Here is a 25237-nt window from a genome sequence, read left to right as displayed (position 1 = left end):
CCATTAGGTGAGCCTATCTACATATAGTTCATTATATTTTTTATTATCATTTATTAAACATACCTAAATTATATAACTCCTGATTGCTTCAAATAAATTTTTAAAGTGGGTAAACAGGCCTTCTATTCTCCACCTCAGAAATAATTCATAGCTTAATTTCTTCAGTTAATTTCCAATGCATGCTATTTTGGTGAGCTTTCAGAACAGTAACTTAATAAGCGAAATTTGGAATGTCCTCAGAGTATGTGACTTAATCTTCGGCGAGAAGCATTCCGACATGAATTCCTCGTTCTCGGAGAATTCCATGCATTTGGCTCACTTCCAAAGTCATTAGCTAGCTGTATAATGTTCAGAACGTTTACTTTTCGAAAAATAACTGCAGAAAACCGGTTGTTAATTAACTAATGTATAGAAACAGTTTAATCGATTGTAAATAAAAGTAAAATTTCTTACAAATTATTATCTTCATGATATCTAATGAATGTCAGTGTATGATATTGCGATTTTTTGGAATTTTTTGTATGATTAAAATAAATGCGAGCTCGAGCTGTAAAAATTCTTTTTAAATGTTTACTAGTCCAAAGGGGCTTTGTCCCTGAAGGAATAATATTTTCGTTTTGCGATTTTGCGTTGAATCACTATATAAACGGCGAATCACTTTTCAAACTGTGTGAGACCAAATGTTAGAGTCCTGCATTATATTTGAAGAAATTAAGTAATGAAAAATCTGCATAAATTTATGTACATTTCTCGCATTGTGCTAAAACAACGGTACATAGAGCCATCGAATTTTGAATGACGTAATCATCCTACGAAATGGGCATGTGGAAGACCATATTTGGAATTTGTTTTATTATCGATTTCATATTTTGTAAAACTTTAACGAATTTTTGAGTAACAAACTCAACGATAAAAAAAAAAAAAAAAAAAAAAAAACACTTTTTATCTCTGGCGCGGGAACTGGGGAACTGTGTATCGGAAATTATAAAGATATGCTCATTTAAAAATTATTTTGCGACATTGCTATTGAACTGAATTTTATGCAATTAAGTGCAAAGAACATGATATTTAATAAATAAAGGTAACACACAAAACGTTAAAAAACAACGCCCCTTTGGACGTAATTAAAAATCTGAAACCTTCAGATTTTTTGGGGGGGGGATATTAAAATGGGTTTTTCAATCTGAAATGTTAAAATTGTTTACATTGTGAGCAATTACATTATGTTAAAAATCTTATATTCTAAACCAGCGTTTCCCAAACTTTTTTGACCGCGGGCGGTACGAGATTTTAAATTTTTTCGCGACCCACCTTATTAAAAAAAAAACATATATTTACAAAACAAATTTTATTTTTGTAATAAATTCAAAATTCAAGTTATTTGTTTGTTTATTTCAAACACAAAAATTACAAAATAATTATATAACAAAAACATAAGTAATTAAAGACAATCCATTGTCTTCAATTAAAACTTAAAATAAATAAAGTAAATTTTGTTTTACATATTTTGACCTTAGTGCGAAGGATGATGTTGTTTTTCATCACATAGTAATTTCAACTTAGGACTTAATGATGTTAATTTTATTCTCAAATTCGGTTCGACATTCAATCTGTTTCGATACATACTTTTTAAGTACACCAAGGCTGAGAACGCAGTTTCAAACGTATAAGTGGTGACAAAAGACATTAAAAATCGCATGGTCTTACGCTTGGATATTCCTTTTGACAGCGCAACCAAAAATTAGTGGTACAGTTTCAAACACTTTTTTTAAGATCGGTGTGGCATGAAATTTCAATTAAATTATCAACTTCTTGTTCACTAAGATTAAGCATTTCTTTTATTTCAGTGTCGACAGAAAAAGGATTTTTAATCCACATATTATTTGAAGGAATATCCGGAAAGTAATCTTTAAAACTATTTATTAGCTCCGAAAGATGTTCTTGAATTGAAACTGATTGTGTTTCAAGATGTAAATCTTCTTCATCGTAGTTTGAATGGGTTTCAATTAATTTATGTAATGTTTCAAAAGATTTAAAATTTCCTTTTGAAAGTCATTGTTTCCACAGAGTTATTTTTTTAATTATTGCAGCGACTTTTTCCGATACTTTGAAAATATTTAAACCAAAGCCTTGCAAATCAATTCATTGAATGTAGCAAATATGTCGCACAAATAAGCTACTTTTATTATTAACCACTCGTGGAATCTATCCTTAAATGGAAAAATAGCATCTTTTTTAGATGGTGGGTGTTCATTCAGAAATATTAAGGCTTCGTCTTTTACTCAAACAAACGTTTTAAAACGTTTCCTTTTGAAAGCTATCGTGAATTACAATACAAAAGGAGGTGTTTATGATCACTCCCCATTTAAAGATGTGAGATGTGAGAAATGTACTCGGAAGCTTCATTTAAATTAAAAAAAAAATACAAAATATTATCATTTTTCCAAAATTCTTTTTGTAAAAGCAGTCGCAAGGATGAAAGTTTAACATGTCCAAAAATCAAAGAAAAATAAACTGTACATTTTTAAATATAAACCTTTTTAGAAAAATTCTCGTTGAAAAGGTGTTAAGCTGCCTTTGTTAAATACATTCGTATTTAATCGATTTATTGAAACACGGAATTTATTTTAAGTTCGTAAAATAGCTAAGTGCCTACGTTTCATGACGACGTGAAAATAGAGTGTGTAGAGTAAAATCTCGCTTTTCTATAGCCCATTATGTCTCATAATGACGCGATTTCGTCACAAAACATAAAATAAAAAAAATTCGAATTCGAATTTCGGAAAAATCGCTTCGAGATGCACTGGCTCTTGTCTAGATGCACCTATGTACCAAATTTCGTAGTCGTGGGTCTATTAGCTTACGCGCAGCGCAAACAAAAGACACACACACTGACAGACAGACTCTTTCTTTTATTATATGTAGAAGAGATAACAAAAAAAATCTAATTTTATTTATACATTGTTTCCGAATTGAAATAATGTGAATAAACTTAACTAGCATCTGTTTGAAAAATTTTGTTGTTTTGAAAAATGGATAGTTTGTATATTTTGTACAAAACATTTGTGTTTTCTCCCTTTTTCCTTTTTTTTTTTTTTTAAAAATTCATTCTATTTTTGTTTGCGTTTTGTGTGTGTGTAAAAACCACTTCACTTAAATATTGTAAGTAGAGAATTAGCAAAATAAAAAATACCAGAAAAAATGGCAATGAATTTTTTTTATTTTTTAAATTAGCCAAATAGATTTTAAAAATATTAAATAAATGCAGAAAAATAGGCAATTTATTTCTCTGAAATTATAAACAAACATAAATACATATGAAAAAGATAACAATGTTCGTCAACAGAATTATCAAACTTTTCGGAGATAAATTTTTAAAACTTAAAAAAAGCTGATAGTTCAACAGTGAGGCTGCTCTATATGATCATTTTTTCGTTCTTGCTTTTTTTTTTTTTTTTCAACAACTTTTTATCCGTCTGTATAGTCGCGTGGAGTTCTGCGAAGTAAAAGCAAGGGTGTGAGTCTTGAGAACTAGATTCGTTGGATGAGATAACTACGTTTTAACTAATACTTCTTCTAAGGCTTTGTGGCAAAAATTTTCATGAATACATTTATAAAGCTTTTCTGTCGTATTTTCTTTCTTATAAAGCTGTATTTAAAGTGCTCTAACTTGGTCGCTTTCTTATCGCCGACATCACAAATTTTTGAATTCTTTTTCAGTTGTTCATTTTACTTTTTTTTTTTTTTTTTTTTTTTTTTTTTTGAAGCTGCATCACAATGTCTAGTGGTTAAGTATTGCACTGTATTTATCCAAGACAAAAATTGCTGACATTGACGAAATATACATACAGTTCTTTTTCTTAATCAGAGAATTTAATATGGAATTTAACGTTACGTGCTGTAATTTCTGAAGTGGTCAATATCAGATGTTACGAGGCATTATATACTCAGTATATATATGTATATAGTGAATCGAACTGATTCGCGTTTATGCATCTAAGTTACCCTAAAACTATAATAAATTTTTAACTTCTACTTCATCATAAACAAACTTTAAAGAATTTTCCTGTCTTTTTTTAATTGATATAAATTTTTAATACGCCAATACTAAAAACTAATTATAGTGCAAATAGTACAATATATCTGTATCAAAAATATAATGCGAAAATTTCATTTTCCAGTTGTGGTACATCCGAGGTTAAATTTTTAAATATATTTTCATATTTTGTTCCAAGTTTAATTGCAGTTATTGCGCTTTAAAATGACTGCAGTTTTAAATTAATGACTAAAATGAGTCTTCTATATCCGAAATAAATCAGTAAACTGTTTCACAAATGAAATGCTCTAATGCCAAGATACAGGAATATGATACGGAAATCGAACCATGTTTAATTATTGTGAATTATATTTTATTATATTTTATTGTATGCACTTAATAATATTCGGTTTTATTGCTCTTTTAAAATTCATTTGAATCTAGAATTGATATACACTAGAGTATTAAAATTCCAAATTATTAAGGCATAGTTAACCTTTCTGCAGTATGGTTTTTCTTTATAATGAACGTCCAAATTTAAAACTATATTATGGCAGAAGGTATTAGCACCGGTTAATGCAAAAATTGCTTTTTATACTATTCGCCAAGGAATCTTCTCAATTTCGAAATAAATGATCTTGCGGAAATTTATAAATTTACGCACGCTTCGAAAAATCTGAAAGAATTTATATTTTATTTTGAAGAATGTTTCTCGCTTTTGGATTCTATTTACTAAGACGTGTTAAGAGTTACGTGAAAATACACATCTTCATCATAAATTATATGAATTCTTACCAAACGAAAAATTAAACTGAGAATATTAGAAAAAATTAGTTATAACTTTTGTAGACAAAGTTCAAAATGTTACAGTACAGTATAATTGCCTCAGATGAAAAATTTTGTAAGCCAAAACAAAGGCTTTTTGAAAGGAACAATGAAAGTAAACATTTCATTTAGAAATTTTAGATCAAAATAAAATTCATTTTACGGCCATTATACTGCGATACCAAAATCGCAAATAAACAACAAAACTATCAACTAGATGCTTTTATATTGTGTTATGAATATAAAGTTTCTCTTTTTTCTAAACAGCATAGTAACTGGGCAATTTTTGTATGTCAAATAAACAATTTCGAATTTTTCAAGGATTTCGAGATTCATCTCAGACCTTATTTCCGTAGTCTAAACACTTTTTTTAGCAATATTGTAACTACATATGACCATGGTTTGATTCATGCATTAAAAATCAAACGAGATTGAGGGTCTTAGAGAGGCGAAATATAGCTGACAAGATCTGCGCCCAGACTTTGCATCTTGGATAAGTCTTCGTGGCAAGAATATCCTGACACATGCCATAAGAGATATTGTTCTTTTTATTAATGAAAGCTTGGCGATGTAGAAGATTAGATATGTGTTCTTGTAACAATACATTTCTTATACAAGATGGTGTCCATGTAGCAAAACGATCTTTTTACAGGCAATACGATGATGCCATCGGAACGAAACGATCCTTGCAATGTGACGTCGACGAGATCGTTGTAAATATCGTTCAAAAATGAACCGGATCTATTCTAGTGACCACTATGGCTAGTTACCATTTGAATGAAACAATGACAAGGGGAAAAACAAGGTGCTCAGGCCGAAATAGTGACAGCCTCTGTGACGTAATCTACATCCACATATCTCATTTTCTGGACGGAAGGTTTACGTAACCGCAAACAATCCTTAATATCTTCAGCCTTCTGGGTTGTGACGGCGGTTTCGGCTCGTAATGCACTTTTCTGGTCCCGCCGGTTCCGGCGTTGGTACGAACCACGGAAGAAGTTCAGGAATAGGGCGAAGAAAATAATCGCCTGGACGACATTGAGGAGAAGGAGGGGCTTTGAAACTTCGCAGGTGGGGAAGAATGTCAACTGAACCATCGATGCGAACACTAGGAAGAACTGCACCTGAAAGAATAATATAGCACAAAATTTACATAAATTTTAGTACTTCTGTTTACGTTCATATGAAATCTAGAGTACAATACAAATTGATGTTTTGAACTGTTGATAACTGTTATATATGAATATATATTTTGTCCTGGATGCAAATCATGATTTGAAAATTTTCATGAAATCATTATAACTACAGTGTGTATTAAAAGTTATTCTGGATTATATTTTATTCGCATTTAACAGATCCATGACCCAAATTCCAAAGCTATATCGACCAGCATCGTCAGATCAGACGATTTTTCACAGATCTGTTATTTTTTACAAATCTTTGCTATTAAATTTTATGGCGAGTTTGAGAAATATATGCTACTGCACAGAATTTATCGCGCAACTTCAAATGCGCATACGTCAGAATCATGCATCTATAAAAATTAATTTTTAATAAAAAGAAATAAGTTATTTAGGCTAAATAAAAAATTTTGTAACTGCCCATCATGCAACTGTTACACATGACCTCACGTGCACACAGTTTTCAGTGCTAGTCGCTGGTGTTACCTCATGTTTGGTTGATTACTTTCTTTAATACTGTAAAAAAAGTCTGATGCTGGCACCACATGAACTTCATTGTACATTTTATTAAATCATACACATTTTTTGCTGCGCTTTATTCCTCAAATTTATTTCCTCGAATTACTCTAACTTCATTAACCGATCCCTCAAGGCAAGTTGGAAATGGCATCAAAAATTGCAAATCTTGAAATTAAATATCCCGGTCAATTTTTGTCGTACGGTAATCAAATTTCTTATATTTTATGTTTTCCTAACGAGTATAAAACTTTACCAAATATAAGTTTAGGAACCGGGAAACAGCATTAAAAATTAGATTTCGTTAATTGTCAAAAATTTCTTTCTTTTCTTTTCTTTTTTTTAAATTTTACATTGCCGAAACATGAATATTTTTGTCGTTTAAAACACTGCTGTAACTGGAAGTGTATGACAACGACTAACGATTGCAAAAATAAAGACAGGGAGGAGACTAACTTTTCATGCTGTCTCCCCGTTCCTAAACTTATATTTGGGAAAGTTTTATACTCATTAGGAAAACATAAAAATATACGAAATTTGATTACCATACGACAAAAACTGACCGGGATATTTAATTTCAAAATTTGCAATTTTTGATGCCATTTTCAACTTAACTTGAGGGATCAGTGACTTTTAAGTCGGGTAAGGCGGTATATATATATATATATATATATATAATTTATCAAGCAAAGCAGTAATAACAATTTTTAAAAAACCAATTTTGGTCTAGAAAACATCTTGCGCAATATGCTGCAAAATAAGTAAAATATAAAAATTGTTATTAATAATTGTGTTAAACCTTTTGGAACAGCAGCTCTTGGTAACTTTTAGGCGAGCTTACTACAATTTATATATATATATATATATACTATACACTTCTAAAATTACTGCCGATGGTAATAAAAAAGCGAGCTGCACAACTAGATGTTATAGCAGACCCATATACAAAATTTCAATGTTCTACGGCTAATCGTTCATACGGAGATAAATTTCGGGAGTGGGAGAAAAATAGTTGTTTCAGAAGTTGGTCATTAGGGGAGATTTTTGCGCTGTCGGAACCTAACGCAAGACAATAATTATTATGAATGCGCGGAAAATTGATTAAGCAAAATTTCATTAATGTTTCAGTAATAAAAATTGCACATACAGAAATAAAATGCCATACAGAACAAAATTTACGGAAAATAATCTTTTATTAATCGCCGAGGTGCTGACCTTCCCTATCTACAAGATTTTGCATACGGTATACGATGTTCTCTACTGCTTCGTGTAAACTATCCGTTTGCATGTTTGCAACAGCCCAATTTATGTTCTCTGTCAAAGAACTCGGGTTTGTAATGCCACCAGTTATACGCAAGAGATTTAAGATATTCCCATGGGATCCGGGCAAATTCCGTCGGAAAATACTGTCTGATAATTCACGATTTACTGATTCTGTACTGAATCAGGAATAGTGGCCATGCGCCATTCTTGCATTAAAATCTTGTTTTTATTTTCCTGCTGCATAAAACTTTCTGGTAACTCTGCTACAATTAGGTTAGAATAGAAGGAGAGAAGGCTCAACTCAGAACTTAATTTTTGGAGCGTCGGATATTGCGTTGCCTACAACTGCGCAATATCCGACGTTAGGAATAGAATACCTAAAAAGATTCCTGCGATTACTTTTCACGCGCAAGTGTTAATTTTTTTTATGTAATTTTGTGAACATGTTGAAAAATATTTCATTTATTTTCTATTCCAGATGTAAAAAAATCTGATGTGTACACCACATGACTTCCTTGCACGGAATATTAAATTATATGCATTTTTTTTTTTTTTTTTTTTGCATTTCATTTAAACGTATTGGATTGAATTAAATCTACTTCGTCGACAGCGCATAAACCACAATAGAATAAATGCACTCTTTAAAATTCAGTATATTTATTTACCACAGCGACATTCTGGCACTAGCTTCACTTAATAGCGTACATTTCGTTCATATTATAAATCAGAATATATATAAATTTATATCATTTGAAGAATTATCTAATCGTTGCCACATGTTCTATTCAAATACTATAATAAATCTAAAACGATGTATAAAAGAAATTAAGCAAAAAAAAAAAAAAAAAAAGTTTTTACGGACGATTCAGTATTCCTCATTCAATTAATTCAGTTCTCACTTCCCGACAAGGCAAAAATACATAAAAACTCAAAATATCTATATTCAAAATTACGAAGGAAATCTTAAACACTTATTGCCTCGAATAAATTCTAGAATGGATTAATCATGATTTAATTCACAATAATAAAAGAAAGCGTTATCTTTGTTGTTGCGAAGCTTAGTTTCTCTAGATTGGCAATAAATCCGCTATTTTGCCAAGTTTGAAAGGTAAACAAACATGTCCGCTTTCGCAAAAAAAAAAAAAAAAAAAAAAAAAAAAAAATTAGTCTTAGCAGCACTTAACTTTTAAATTGTTGATAACTCCACAAATTTTGCATGCAGATTTACTAAAGGCATAAAAACCTCAACCGGAAGATAAGAACAACATAATTCAATCATTTCTAAAGCAAAAAATCCTCAACTTACAAACATATAAGAGTAAAGAAACTGAGATCACTGAGCCGAGTTATACAAAGAGATATACGTTAGTAATTGCGCACATTTAATTAAATTCCAAAAAGTATGAGCATGGGAACCTTGAGGCTATTAGACAGCATTCAGTAACTTAAAATCCGGATCGGAAAATGAGAATCCGAATTTACGTTGTTTCAAATCCGAATTTACGTTGGAAAATCTGTTCCTGTACTTAGCTTTTAAATAACTGTAGGACAAGAAGCACTCTTCACTAATACGCTAAATGGTAGCAGAATAGTAACTGCCTTGTTGAATAATAGATTATTCTTTTTCAAGTCAGTCGCAGTACAGAATGAGAGGAGGAATTTCTTTTTAAATTGCAACTGAAGTGACAACATCTTTTTATCTCTTTCTATTGTTCAATCTGTCTATCAGTGTTTAACATTATATCTTTTTTTCCGCGTACACCTCGAGACTATTGTCATATACCTTTGAGGTGCTGAGAAATGCTGATGTAAACGATCCCACTAATGCAGTAGCGCAGTGCTTTTACTTTACCTCCTAAATCACTAGATGGCAGCACAGGTATAAATACAGAATCGATAATTGATTATTTGAATTGAAATAGCGTTTGCAATTCTGATCTGTCTTCCTCTCTTATTGCATATTTTATATTAGAAGTTAACGAATTTACTTTAAGGCTTTGTTTAACTTAATTTCCATGTTTATTTTTCCAGATTAAACCTTGAAATTCGATAGAATTTTCTTCAAAAATTTTGCACACACCCATTTGTGATGATACTACAATATTCGACAAGACTTAATATATATATATATATCGTATATTCCAGCGTATAATGCGCACCGGTATATAACGCGCACCTATAATTTCAGACTATATTTATTCATTTTCAGGTAAATTCGCTGTATAACGCGCATGCTTTTCTTTGCAAAAATACCCGAAAGATACAGTAACTTAAAATTATTTATATGTGCCATGCTCTTATCTCTTGAAATCATTCATTCGAAGAATTTTCGCACGCGTTCGAACAATGGTATACTGAAGCGATAGGGGGAATAGTACGTATAGGGTAGATGCTTGACGGAATAAATAATTCTGCAAAGAGGGTAGGTTGTATTCAATGCAGATATGAACAAGAATGTTATTCTAGGGTTTTGACTAAAGGGGGGCAGAATTTGAGGTAATGCTCTTCCGACTAGAATGTATTCTCAGAATTAGAAGTCAAAAGTTGTATCTTTCTGTAGTCATTTGAAGACGTGATTTTGAAGCAAACATCGAAGGTTTTATTAAATCGCATTTGCTTCAGTTAAAATATGATCTAGTGTTCCTTTCACTTGTAGGTATGGCTCCTGCCAAAGGAAAAAACACAGTGCTTGTTTCAATTGCAAAGTCATTTAGTTTGCGAAAGAAAAGGGAAATCGCGTTGCAGTAAGGATGAATGAAGTTCATGAAAGATAGAACTGATGATGATTATTGATTTCTAGATCAGAGTAACAACGATGGCAAAGATGAAAGAGAATTCGATGATGTGCCTGAAGATATAACAGAAGACGAATAGGAAGAACTTTTACCCTATAATGAAAATTTGTAAGTTCATAAGGTATATCATTTCTTTTAAATAAACAGCATTTAGGTACATCTGAAATCTGGTACAAAAATCTGATTTTTGTATGCTGATTTTTTTCTTTATTTTTAATCTATCATTTTTATATCCGACGTATAAAGCAACCGCAAATTTCGATCTTATTTTTTGTTTTAAAAGTACTCGTTATACGGTAATTTACAATTATACGCCGGAATATACGGTAATTTAATTTTGAATTTTTTTCTCAACCTTTGTTTTAAAGATAAAGTAATCACCTTAGAATTCTAATATTCACGGTATCAGATATAGTAAAAAAATCATGTTCCAAATGAACGTTTTTCGAAATACCTGTGAAAATTTGACGAATTTTGGCAGTTTTTCAAGAATAGTCCATTTTTTAATATCGTGCAGTTGCTAAGAATAAAAAAAAATCTTTTATTATTTAATATTCATTGTGAACGGCCTTGTGGTTTTAAGCAATTATGAGATGGATTTCTAAAATCGAACAAAAATTTAAACGTCTTATTTTAACAAACTAGAAAGAAAAGTTTTCCTATGTTTAGAGGAAATGATTTTCTTTCTTCTTTGCTTTACTGCATTGCACAGATTAAAAATTATATATATATATATATATATATATATATATATATAATATACACTCGTGTAAATAAAAAAAACCTTTTAAAATTGCAGGGTTTCAGTATAATACACAAAAAATAAATAAAAAAATTAATAACATTCTATAATATGTGACTAAAATAGTTTCTCAGAATAGAGCTAAAACCTGCCATTATTTTAATCAAATATGAGATTATATATAACTAAAAATAAAATCGTGGGGTCCCTATAGAAATTTTAGTAGGATATCGTCAGAATTTCAAAGTAATTTTATAAGAGGTAGTTTTAAAAATGACATATAAGAATACGCGATGAATTTTCCTAAATTTCTTTGACAGTTTGCATTTAAAAATCCTCCATTGTTAATCCACGATTATACTTTTAATCACATATGATAAAAAATACTATAATAGCTAAAGTTTTTTTAAAACTTTTTAGTGTATTTCATTAAATTTGTGTAATTTGAAAGGTTTTTATTTATTTATTTCCTTTGAGGACGAAATGAGAAATGGTTTTAATGTTAATACATTTCATCAGATTAATCCAATCCTAATCATTTTTAATTTTAATTTGTGTTTGAACACTTGGATCGAATTATTTATTTAAGTCTTATACTCCTAACATTTAGGCATATATTCCTCAAACTTATTACTCAAGATTATATGCCATGTTACAGTCAAGCTTATATGCTTAATCTCCATCACAATTTTCGCACAGGCCAATCGATAGATGAAATGTGTGAGTCTCATATCCCCCTTCCATTAGCCCTCGAGAGGGACCTTCGGCTCTACAGATTTTTAAACAGTTCTATGTCGTAAAGGCATTCAATACAGTTACAGTCAAAACAGAACTCTGCCAGCATTTGTCCGGACGTTAGGCAAATAACGGTGGTTAACAACCAGAAAGATGTAATTCATTTCTGTACTATTGGGCAGAATATGAATAATAGAAATACAGACAGTAGATATGTATGTATATATGTATATATATATATATATATATGATCGGTACGTATGTAGTTAGATTATTTAGATATGAATAACTAATTACAAGAAGCTAAAGAATGTACAGAAATTAGATTTACAATTACGATTAACAGTGCGTGGTGCATAAAATCATGAAGCAACGAATAAGAGATTATGTATAATTACTTATTTTCTTTACATATTAGTCTATCTTATGGAATAAAGGTAATTTACTTTTGGAGGGGCTGGATCGTTTGTCATAACACACTAATTTGAAATATGGGACATTTTCGTTAAATCATAATGGATTGGATTATTCAGTTATGGCAAAGCACATGAGGGCTATCTGCCTAAAGGGAGGGATGCCTTTCGTGGAGGACTTTCTAAGGGAAACTGGCTCGTATACACGTTACACATGGGGAAAACCACGAAAACGCCCATGCAGCCAGCCCGTTCGCGGGATTCGAACCTCAGATTGAACTACCAGTGTTCAGCGTCTTTACCGCTCGGCCGCTGGTGGGCTCGTTAAATCATAATGACTGGACTTCGTGTTACCTGCCCATGCTGAGCACTTACAAACACTGGATCTTTTAAAATGATGCTCTCTCGATGATGTCTTACGGATGCAGCCAAACCGATCATCTATGCCTTATCCGATTTGAAACGGAATCTAATAACTAGCTATCCGGTCAGGCTTCATTAGCCAATGTACCGTTGGGAGCAGCACGGGTTGAAAGAAAGACTACTTCGTAAAATGAATAATAGCATCTGTATCCTGATGCGTCTTTTTTTATAATCATTGTTATTACGTAACTGTTTCTGACTTTGGTAAAAATATTATTTTTAAAGAGTAATTATTGGAGGACATTATTCTGTATTCAAAGTCAGTTTACTCAGTACGGTTTTCTTCCTTAAGGCGCTGGAACTACTAAGAAAATTAGTTAATTACATTGCAATTAAAAAAAAAATTCGTTCGCATTTATATCTAACACTCATTACAGACATTTTTAAGTAAATTATATCAGTTAATGCAAAAATTTGTTGGAATCATATAAAATAATGTAAAATATAAAGTAGTTATTATTTATGCTTACCATTTGAAGCATTGTTAAATATTTCTTCCACCACAAATATTTTTGAAAAGCTGGGCCTAATGCAGACAAACCATAATACAAATACATCCAAATGTGCACAAAAGAGTTCAGGAAAGCAAATATAGAATTGTAACCACCTGCAAAAGAATACTTCAAATTAGGTCCTCTCTTAGGTACACAACAGCTTCAACAAGTGTTTGGAATTTTCCTAGTTCAAATAAATGTAGGTGGATATGATACCAGAATTTGGAAATATCCATGATACCACACAACAATTGACCTCACATTTCTGATTTGACAGTTTCCTTTCCAACATATGTAAAGCCAGCTATTTTCTGTGTATGTATAGGCTGGCTCACGAAATGCTCACTTTGTTTTGTTTATTTCACATTTATTTATCACTAAAGTATTACAAAATGAATGCACAGTTAATTATCTGAGCATAGAAAGTTAGTTTATTGCAGAATATGCCCAATGTGTCCACCATTTTATTTCCCAACTTCTGATAAGCAAATCTTTGTATTTGCCATGACCCTCCGGCTGACGAGATTGCAAAGCACAACTGCACGAGAAAAGCCTTGAGTTTGTTGAATTGCACGAGAAAAGCTTATGTTTGCAGGCTCAAGTACGACTTCACAAAAAGAAGTTTCCAGAATTCAAATACTTGATAGGTGTTCCGATTCTTCTTCAACACAGAGCTAGGGTCATTCAATTGCTGACACAATCTGTGAATGGTCTGTTTGTAAAGAGGCCATCTAACCAAAGTGTGCACGAAAATAAATTTTAATCGCCACCAAATCTTCCGTTTTCTCAAAAACCGTTACAGTTTCACCTTTTGTTCAACACCCAACGGGCTGTCATTCAGTACCTTGCAAACTGCTATTTCGTAGCAAATTAGAGTCCGATACTGACTACTTCTGATTCCTACCGGTTTTAGTATGAACAAAAGCCCCTAAATATATGCTTTAACATTCAATATAATATAATTTAAAAATTTCTATGAGATGATTAAATAGTATGCCATTTTATGCTGCACCGTATAGCGCTGCCTTCTGAATTGAAAGTGCTACTAATTGCATAACATATAAATATCAAATTTTATAGTTTGCTTCAGATGCCATCATCGAAGACGCATTCACTTAAATTTTAATTGGAACAGAGACGATTCCGAGGCTTCAAAGCAATTTTCGCCACCGCGGAACTTAATTTTATAACAAACCATAAAATGATTGCGTGACTGCTTACAACACCTTTCTAAATTCAAACCTCCAAAGGAAATAATTTTTAAGGTAGTAGCCTATTAAATATTTTAAAGTTTACTCATTTTGCATAGTAAACTCTTTTGAAAATATGCTGATCTAAAAATTGAAAATTTCTTAAAAAAATTTGTTTAACAGAGAATTAACAATGTTTAGCAAGGCAATCACCACAGTGGTTATTATATAAATTTTAGTTACAATTTTATGCTAATAGATAGAGCTGTACTTTGAATTGTGAATATACGGTTTCGCTTTGAGTTGTGACTCAATGGGCAAACAATGTTTGTTTAAACTTGCAATAACAGTGATTTATCTTTCCATAACCCCTGTTGCAGGATCGGATTAAGATTTTAGACGCTTGAAGCACTTGAAAGCTTAGACACTTAGAAGCTTTGAGTACTTGGCCTCCACATACATTTATAGTATAACGTATTTTCCCCTATTCCTTCTCTCTTATTCTTGATTTAGCTGCACCATATATTTCATGGTATATCTGGCAAAAGAATTTTTATAGTGCCTCCGTTCCTTACTGCCCTAGACTTATCTTGTTTACTGATTAACCCAACTCTGTCCTGTTGTAATCAACTTGTCTGAGAAAGAGTTTGTGTGTGCAGCGAATCATTATTAGATTTTTGATGAAAGAAGGGGTCATTCCGTCTCATATTTATTTAAGACTTATAATCAATTTGAATATAAGCGTCTCTCTAAATCTATAGTGCATCTCTTGAAAGTTTCTTAAGGAAAGCCAGATAATAGTTAAAAATGGATCACATGATCGTAGGATGATAATCTCAAACAGTGAAGACGAGCTAACTGCTACTATGCATTAATTTAGATCAATCAGAAAATCGCAGTCAGAGAAATTTTTAAAGAATGTAAAATAAGGGTTGCTAGGATGGAAACATTAGTTCAAGATCGCTCTACATTTTGCAAAGTGAGCGGCAGGTAGGTTTCCTATCTTTTGATGTGTGAAGACAAAGAAGACAGATTAGTTAAAATCACACAACTTCTCCAGCATTATGAAAAGGATAGAGACGAGTTTTCAGACTCTGTAGCAACCTGTGACGAAATATCGCTGCACTGGTTCGAAAAATTAAACTGAAAAAGCAAGAGCAGTGGCAATGAAATTAAACATTTAATGAGGAAATTATTGATACTGTGTAAGGATAGGCCAACATGCAGTCAAAAGACTTTTTTTCTTCTTCTTTATGAACTAGAACGAGAGCATTGCAGAAGCAGATGGCTACACTGAATGATACTTTAAAGTTGTTTCATTGTATTCAATACAGTGTAAGCGATAATTTCCTGTTTATCTTTGAACGTCTGTCATATGGAGTAGTAAAAATTTATGCTGGATAAAAACAACTCTTAGTCTCAATACTTAGAGAGAACGGAATGATAACCTGTTACTTTTTCAACGTTAATTATCAAATTGATCTCCAACTTGTGACTTTTGCTTATAGAACTATCTAATCACAGATATGCACAGATCTGTCGAGACATCACTGAGAGTTTTGAAACACATTATCTGGTGTCACGTATCAAATAACCCTAGAGAATGTTAGATTCTACATCCCATGCAACTTAATTTATCTTTAGACAGCATTCAAGGAAGATGTCTACCACATTAAACATTTTTGTGAGGCTTTTCTGAATGAAGAACCTTTGAAAAATATAATTATAATTAAAAAACCTGCATACAATTTGCTTAACGAAAATTATCTAAAGGCGTTTTTGCGTTAGTTGTATTCTTTGCATTGCATGTTTATTAAAACGCATCTAAAAATACTTTTATTTTTTAATCATTTCTTGATTTCTTTTAATTTCTTTCTTTACTTTTTAATTTTGTATATTTTATATCACTTTTAAGTTTGTATGCATGCCTTTACCAAATCCTTGAACTGAGTGTGGGTTTCCATCGCATTATTTACATATTTATAACACATGTACCACTATACACATTCGTGTAGTATTTCTAAATTTTTATAAAAATGTGTAAAATGTTATGAAAAGGAATATTTTAATGAATGAAAAATTGAAAAGGGAAGTTTCCTTTAAAACAGTTGATGTAAATTAAAAAAAAATGACTTAAAGTACTTATTGAATTTGATGACAGCAAATGAGTAAAATTACTTTAAAATTCTTGGAAGGTAGCTAATGTTTTTTGGCACCACAGGAGTTTTCGAGGCAACTGTCTTGTCGTTTATTACACATAAGCCATTAAGATGTGCGTTACAAAGTTATTTTGCAAGTGGTATTAAAATACTTTACTGACGAGAGGAAATTTGAAATAATAAATTTTGATCACTTTCATAATAGCAAAAGAGCTCTTTGGCTGTCAAAGTTGTGGCAAATAATATATCTTTTACTGATAAGTATTTGGAATGAGACTGCTGTGGGCAGTCAAAGTTTGCACACCGGCTTTCTTTCAATAAACATATTCTACAACATAAGAAGGTATTGGCCACAAGAGAAGTTTCTAAACATATGAACATTGATTAATAGCGATCTTTCCGATATTTATCAATCTCGATCATTCTAGCTACAATCATGTGTAAATCCTCAACACCTTAGCTACCTGTTCAATGATAATAAACTATCCTCTCTGTCTTCACTTAGCCTCGCTGAAAGTCTGAAATCGCCTCATACATTTATAGTTACCAGTTATTGATAAAGACACCTGTGAACAGAAGAATCATTCTGCTAAGGGTAATGTTTTGACCAGCAACAATTTAAAATTCTTTTCAGTAGATAACTTACTTATAAGCATTTTTAATTGTTAACATATAAGATGATTTACCTTTTTAAAATTATTGAAACTTCAGATGCCTGCCTAATTAGATGAATAAACTGTCATCAAGATAAGAGTAATTAAATCCTCAGCGATAACGTACTTATCACGATATTTGACTGAAATGACGTTCAAGTCGTTCAGTAAGCTATTATCTCAGTTATATGATATGACTAAAAATGTTAAGGGGTAAAAATAATGAGTTTTTGTGACATTTTGTCAAAATTTGAGAGAGTATGAGCAAATTAGTTATTTTTAATGTTATTAAAATATTGAAAAGCAGCAAAAAATATATATAAATTATGGAAAAGCAAGATAGAAAGATATCAGGAAGGAAGAGGAAAAAAATTTAAAATCATTATTCGCTAATCACATTGGTCTGAGCTAATTGTGTTCTGAGAAGCTGTGGCTTCGAACTGCCGTAGAATTGTACACATTTCCTATCATTAAAAATCATTAATTCGTATTTCACACTTGAACACTTGGATTATTCATGGTAAAATGTGAGACGTCAGTAGAAAGTGGATAAATGTGAGAAACTGATCAGAAATGTACCATCGAATTGGGACTGACATATGATTCTGCCTTTGAAGTGGTAGCAGTGATCAAAGGCAGCAATAGTGATAATCTATCTATGTGTGGTCATAACCAATGACGGAACATCGGTGGCTACTCTCATTCGGGGTTGGAAAGGATTGTTCATGCTGATGCAGGATGGTGCGAATGGCTTGATCAAATGAATTTCATTTCCAGCTAAATCAAGATAATGGAACACTACAAATGCAGATGTCATTAAAAGCAGATGCTATTTATCCATTTGTGTAGATGTTATCAAAAGCCATTTATCTCTTCCAAGTTGGTTGTATCCAAAACAACTGTGATCCCGCGAGGATGCAGGCGCTTCTGTGTGGACAAATAAGACCCTTTAAAATGCTTAGAGATGTCTACTCTGCGTGATGCCAGATTTTCGGGGGGGGGGAAGAAACCTTCTTTCTTAAATGACGTGCATGTAGACTGAACAAAATACTTATCACAAATGATTATGCGTCTCTATAATGGAGCAAACTAATCAAGGCATTGCTTGAGAAACATTCGTCTCAATTTCAGACCTGCTTGAATCTCCGCTAAAAGATCTACTGAATCTTTCTGAGATAGTGCTAAATGAAATCGAGTCCCATATCTAGGCTAGAGTCGGAGAATGTTACTACAGACGCAACTTACAACTTCTCAGGGCATACCCTCCCATTTTTGATGAAATGCGTGTCTTCGTGTATGCAAGTTTCAATTCATTTAAGTTGGACCTAGAGGTTGCAAGAAAAGAATCTTTAATATTAGTCATTCAGTGTATTATTACATTCTCAGACTCAAAGAACAGTTGATTATACTTTTGCTGCATTTAATTTGTATTTAATATTGTGCTGCATATTATGAAACTTTCAGAAATCGGAAGTTACCTGCGCCATACTTGATGCCAAACCATAACGTTATAGGCACGAGACTATGATGGAACACGTGTAGAGAAGAGATTTGGGAATCCTTCTTCCTTAGAATGAAAAACACCTGGAACAAGAAGTTTTGAAATTATTCAAGAAGTATATAAAATATGAACTTAAAGCCTGAAAATTTAGATTTTGTAATTTTACAAAACTACTCCTTTTGATTATTATGAATTTGATTTCAGATTTTTTATAAATATAAATGTTATTAATCTTTCGTGTTCATACACAGTAACGTATTCATGCACAGGCAAGAGGATGTTATATTTTTTATTATTATTATAGTTTATTATTGCCACTAAACTTTAGAAAAGAGTAAATGAGAATGTTTTGAAGCGGATATTCGAAGTTTTTATGTGAGATTTAATGGAATATTTGCTTTAGTTTGTATACTCGAATTTGAACTTGCTTATCTGTAATTCAGTTAAGGTTTTATTTTATTTGCTTTAATTCTATAATCGGTATATTTCTATATTTTGACTCATAATCACAAAAGCTCAACATTTTCTTACTATTGATCCTTTATAAAAACATTAAACTTCTTAACTCGCTGAATGAAAGATTAATTTTAAAAGCAACCCCTTCTATTTTCAGGCAGATTATACTTGATAACAATGATTGACACTTTATTTGATTTCAAGAAAATAATAATTTTTAACCTTATTTTAAAGCAAGTAATAGTTTATTTAAACTGCACTGCTGGCGTGAACATTTTTTTATTCTTAATCTAGAGTATTTATTATAATTTTGAAAGAATTATATTTAAAAGTGATGGTTCACTTAAATATATATATAATTTTGAATTTTGAATATGATATTCATGGAACTTATTTTTTTGCTCTTTCTGAAGTGATCATTCTTAACCAATGATATTAAAAATAGGTTCGCGAATTTTTTTTTGTTTTGAATTATAAAAAAAAGTTTATGTTTTGTGCTATATCATTTTAATAATACTTGTATTAAATTTTTAAATTTTTCTTTTTTCAAAAGTTTCAAGTTATATTTTTAAAATAAGCAAAATATTAAAGCGCATGAAAATTTTTTAAATATTCATACTGATTTGCAGAAATGGAGGCTTTAATATCCTTTTATAATTGAGTTGCTCTAAGAAAATTGTTTTAGTAATCTATCAAAAATGACTTTTTTTTCAGAAAATCCATTAGTAGTTATACAGTTTATGGAATACGAAGCTGCTAATTCAAAATTTAAAAAAAAATGGAGGATTTAAAAATCCTTTGCAAAAAGATAAAGAAATGCATAAAAAAACAAGATGTTGAAGAACAGAGGAAGGATATACATTATTGTAAATATCACTTATAATAATTGCTGAAATATTATGTTTGCCATTATTTACTGAACAGGTTAAAATATTGTTAACTATGGACATGGTATGCACTATTTTACGAAGCAGTACGTTCATTTTGAAAAAGATGTAGTTCACAGTAAAAAGTTTGAAAAACATTGCATTAACCCAAATATAATTCTCGCACAACTCGTTATCCTTTTTTTTTTTACAAATTTTTAATTTGCTTTTCCAAAATTATTTTTTAATTTATCAGTTTACAATTTTGATTAAGATAAAGCACAGTAAGACTAATTGCCTCAGGAAAGGATATCGTTATAGAAGACATTCTAAAGGAAACTGGTCGAAATTTACATTAACATAGTATAAAAATAACTTCCATACACCCAACCCTTAATAATGATTTTAAACTGGTTCGAACTACCAGTGTTCAGGGATCTTATCCCCTCATTCATTGGTGTGCTTCAGAATGAAAACATAAGAAATTTAATCCAGCTAAATGTATGCATGCACCACTGTATAAATCTTTACTATACAAATATACAACATAATCTTCACCTGTGCTGCTGTTGCTTAAGTCCTGAATACATCGTATGAGCCTTAATACCCAGTAATAGTTCGTATTGTGCAGAGGAAAATACACTCGTCTGAAAAATTGAGATATTTTGCAAATTATGTGTTTTTTAACCCAAAGTATTGAACCAAAGGTGTTAATTACGCCGCCGAAGGATTATGCAAATATTCAGAGTCGCATATGTAAGCGTATACGTGCGTATCTGCGGAGCTATGGTTGCGGAAGGAATATAAGTTAATAAGGACTTTTTGGCGATTTGTGCGCTCTGTATTCCTTCACGACATTCGCCATGTTTCTCGCACGAGTTAAGTAAATTTTATAAAGTATTAGGTAAAATGAGTAGCCACAAACGTACGGATGACATAACGAGACGAAGAATTGTCGGTAGCTTGGAGGTAGACCAAACACAAGTACACGTTGTTCAGAGCTCAGTGTAACGCCCAGTGTTATCTGCAGTTTGTGGAAACAGTTTCATGGCACTGGATCCATATCTAAAAAATCTGGATAAAAGCGACCAAGATCCGCAACAACGAATGAGGATCATTATTTGGCACTTTCAGCTCGGCGATCCATGACTTCTACAGCTTTACAATTTTGATGTAAGCTGTGTGCTGCAACTGAAACCCAAGTTCCCCTGTCTACAGCTCCCCGAAGACTTCGTAAGATAGAGCTGTATGCCAGAAGATCTACTGTTTGCGTCTCGCTCACAGCAGCTCACAAGAAAGTGCGTTTAGCATTGTGCAGACAACATGCGCCTCGAGGAAGACTTCAGTGCAGCGCCGTGCGTTTTGCAGATGAGTCGAGATTCAGCCTGAACACTGACTCTCGTCGTACCTGCATCTGGAGAGAGCCCGGGAAACGATACCCTTCCTTTCTCGTCAGGTAAAGGGTCATTACGATGGTGGAGGTGTAATGGTTTGAGCAGGCATTACGTTGGACGGCCGCACACTCCTGCATGTGTTTGACACATTTTCCCTGACTGCTGTGAGGTACAGAGAAGGGATTTTAGAGCCCTATGTTCGAATTTTCAGGGGCGCAGTTAGTACTGGGTTCCTGTTAATGAACGACAACCCTCGTCCATAATAATAGTCCATAAAAGTAAGAATATTTGCCGCATGGGTTAGTCAGCCAGATCTCCAGACCTTAATCTATACTGGATGTCTGGGACGCTCTTAGGAGATTATTTTATTTCGACACCCTCCTCCGATTATCATGCTGGAGATGAAAACTGTCTTGCTGTAGGAGTGGGATCGAATGCCGAAAGGGCTCATCAATTTCCTCCTTTTCAGTATACCGTCACGCTGCGCGAACGGTCTGACTGTGAGAGGGAACCATACTCCATATTAGACTCATTTTCTGTTTGATATCACAACCTGGATTGTGGACATCTCTGCACTGTGGACGTCACTGATCATAATGCGTATGTAAAATAATTTTTAAATGGTATTTCTTTTTCTGTGTTATAAATGTGTATTCATACCAAATTTTGTTCAATTCTGTCCATTAACTTTTTAGAAATTGGACGTAATATGCAAATTCTCTGAAGTTTGCCCATGAGTGTATGTTGCATTAGTGAACCATACCAAATCGTGATGTCTTTCGAATTTATGTTTTCGTATTGTTTCATAATTTATCTTTCATAATTCGTTTAATAAAAATATTAAAGTTATTATAGCTAAAACAAAAACGAATAGAAACAAAAAACAAGTTCATGAATAACTGCTTTTCTTTCTTTCAAAGTAATAAAATAAAGCCTGTTATTTATAATCAAACGGCGAGATTGATGGAGGAAAAATTATTAAAAATGGTAACTTTTATTATATAGTATTTACTTATTTATTTATTTGTTATGGCTCCTGATTATGAAAATTGACCTATATACGCAGCAGACTGTGGCTTAAACTGAATATAATTTAAATTAAAAAAATAATTATAATATTTATATTATACTGATTTAACATTTGAATTACAATCGACCAAAATTAGCGCATTAGAAGTGATATTTTAACGCGACATTTCGAGTGTTGAAACGAATTTAACGATCTCTTAGTGACTGGTATGAGTAAGATTTTTTCTTAAATATGAATAATATGTGTAAAATTTATAGGAAACATTGTTTTTATATTTATGCCGTATTCTGTAAAATAATTTCATTTTAAAACAAGTACAGATTACATTGAAGAAAAAAGAAAATTTTTTACCGTATCGGCAAATTCGATAAATTTTGTTATGTAAAAATACCAGCCTATTTCTGCCATCTGAAAAGAAAAAGACACTTTAGTTGTTATAAATAAAACCAACTTTCAAAATAATATCAAACTTCTGAAATACAACAAAGCAGAGTCATTAATAATTTTCTAAATTACACGTTCTAATAATATTTTTACATTTCTTTAGAGGTTGCTTTAAATAAATTCGTTGAACACTCCAAATTACTGATCACAAAAAGAAATAAAGAAAACTTGCATGAAAAACGTTATAAATCTAAGAAAATCAATAAAGCTGAGATCACAAAATTGAAAAAAATAAAAGATTAATCAGTTAATAAAATGTGTATATTTTAAAGCGGTTAAACTATTATAACTGAATTCCTCTTCCCAATACGTAACTCAATTTCTTAAGTACTGGCGCTCGATTTTTTTTTTCAATTAATGTCCTGATTCACATTATCACGCAAATCGTCCAATATATTTCAGTATCATGTCTGCTCATATCATATGTAGAAAGATAATATTACATTATGATTTTTCTATGCAGTTAATAATAATTTTCAAATAATTTTTAGTGGTATCTTCAGTTTTATATCTATTTATATTCATACATACCAACATATCAATTGGCATTTGTATTTTCTTCTGCAGATATACTCGAAAGACGATGAATCAATAATTTAAGAAAGTTTTGGACATTTTGGAGAAGAAATATAAATTTGTTATTTAATTATTGTTGTTTTACAGAGCTTAGGAAAACAAAAATCTGTGGTTATAATAAAACTGAAGTTTATGTTAATAAAATTATGCAAAAAACTTTATTTTCCGAAAAAGATTGAAATTTCTGTACTTTATCTATATTTAAAATATTTTTGGATTATCTGTTTTGAAAGTTAATACATTTTCACACAATGCATAGTTCTTCAAAAACTCATTTTCTATCTCCATTTTTAAAAATTAACATGTTTCTTATACATGCATCTTTCTTCCCATTAGAAAATTTTAAAAATTAAACTTTAAATACCTATGATTTGAAAAATAATATCAAGAATTAAAAAAGGGAAAGCCTTTGTAACTTATAAATTTTTTAAGTCAGTTAATTATGATGCTTGTATTTTAATTTAACATTTAGACATCTCAAAAAGTTTTGTTTAAATTAACATTATCAAAATGAGACAATTCCAAATAGCGTATAAAATTTCACCATTAACGGCGATTTCCCTTTACTTTGTTAATTTAAGGGCACTGATAATGGTAACAACAGATTGGAAGTTATTTTATCATATACAACATTATTATATTATACTACATTTTAATGCTGATTTTATTTTCTCCAATATTATCCAATTCTTTTATACAGGTACATGAAATAAAAATTTTAAAAAAGCTCATTATAAAAGTTTGCCTCATTTAACTCTGTACCTTGTCGTCTTAGCGAGGTGTTGAATCATTATTCATCAGATGGTGATTTTATTCCTTTATTTTTTCCTACATGTTGACCCAAACATATATACGTTAGCCAAATACACACCAAAACATGAAATAAATAATGTACGCTATAGTAATACGAAACAGCGTCCTCTTACAGCAGTGATTCTCAACCGGTGGTACGCAAGATAAAAATAGGTGGTACGCAAAGAAACAACGCATTTTTAATATTAAATTCCCAAATTAAATACCTCGACATCCTGTTTAAGTTTTTTTACCTAAAACTTATATATTTATGCGATCTGAGCTTTGTTCAAGGTCTATAACCGCTCATAGACTTTATCAAGTTAATCCGTTTTCATTTTCACAAATATTCTTTTAGCCACAGACATAACAAAATTCGTAATAAATGATGTTTTTAAAAGGAGTATTAGAAATGGATGTTGTATTTAACTGAAATAAAAATAAGTTCCTGTAAAAAGATAATATTATATCATTAATTCTTTCAGAGTTGATCGATTTATTAGCATGTGTATACTTTACGTCGCCACCATTTCTGAGCTCATATTGATCTATTTTCAATTAGAATCATTTTTTTGTTGTCTCTAACAGCAGGTATTTTGACTTCTCGTTGCTTTGTATTCTTTATTTTTCTACACGATTTGAGAATATTGTTGTTTATTTTTGAAGAACTCTTAATATATTGTGCATTTAAACATTTTGAAAAAATAATAAACCTAGATTTTCAAAATGGAAAAATGGCTAGGATTGACTAAG

General features: G+C 31.3%; 1 protein-coding gene across 2 annotated transcripts in view; it reads right to left on the bottom strand.

Annotated features, from left to right (window-relative positions):
* Nucleotides 1-3727: 3727 nt before the first annotated feature.
* The window catches only part of LOC118190896 (very long chain fatty acid elongase 1-like), a 254055-nt gene continuing 232545 nt past the window's right edge, over nucleotides 3728-25237 (bottom strand). For both annotated transcript variants that reach the window (XM_085824138.1, XM_035361689.2), the window contains exons 5-8: nucleotides 23024-23080; nucleotides 18904-19009; nucleotides 13400-13536; nucleotides 3728-5985 (exon numbers count right to left, since the gene is read on the bottom strand). In XM_085824138.1, the coding sequence (XP_085680264.1) occupies nucleotides 5671-5985; nucleotides 13400-13536; nucleotides 18904-19009; nucleotides 23024-23080 (615 nt within the window). In that variant the 3' untranslated portion in view covers nucleotides 3728-5670. The remainder of the gene's footprint in view (nucleotides 5986-13399; nucleotides 13537-18903; nucleotides 19010-23023; nucleotides 23081-25237) is intronic.

This window comes from Stegodyphus dumicola, chromosome 9, assembly GCF_044657685.1.
Source record: "Stegodyphus dumicola isolate Sdum_Otavi_A_Nest chromosome 9, ASM4465768v1".
NCBI lineage: Eukaryota > Metazoa > Arthropoda > Arachnida > Araneae > Eresidae > Stegodyphus > Stegodyphus dumicola.
The sequence above is the reverse complement of the archived record's forward strand: the minus strand, read 5'-3'. Positions and strand labels throughout refer to the sequence as shown.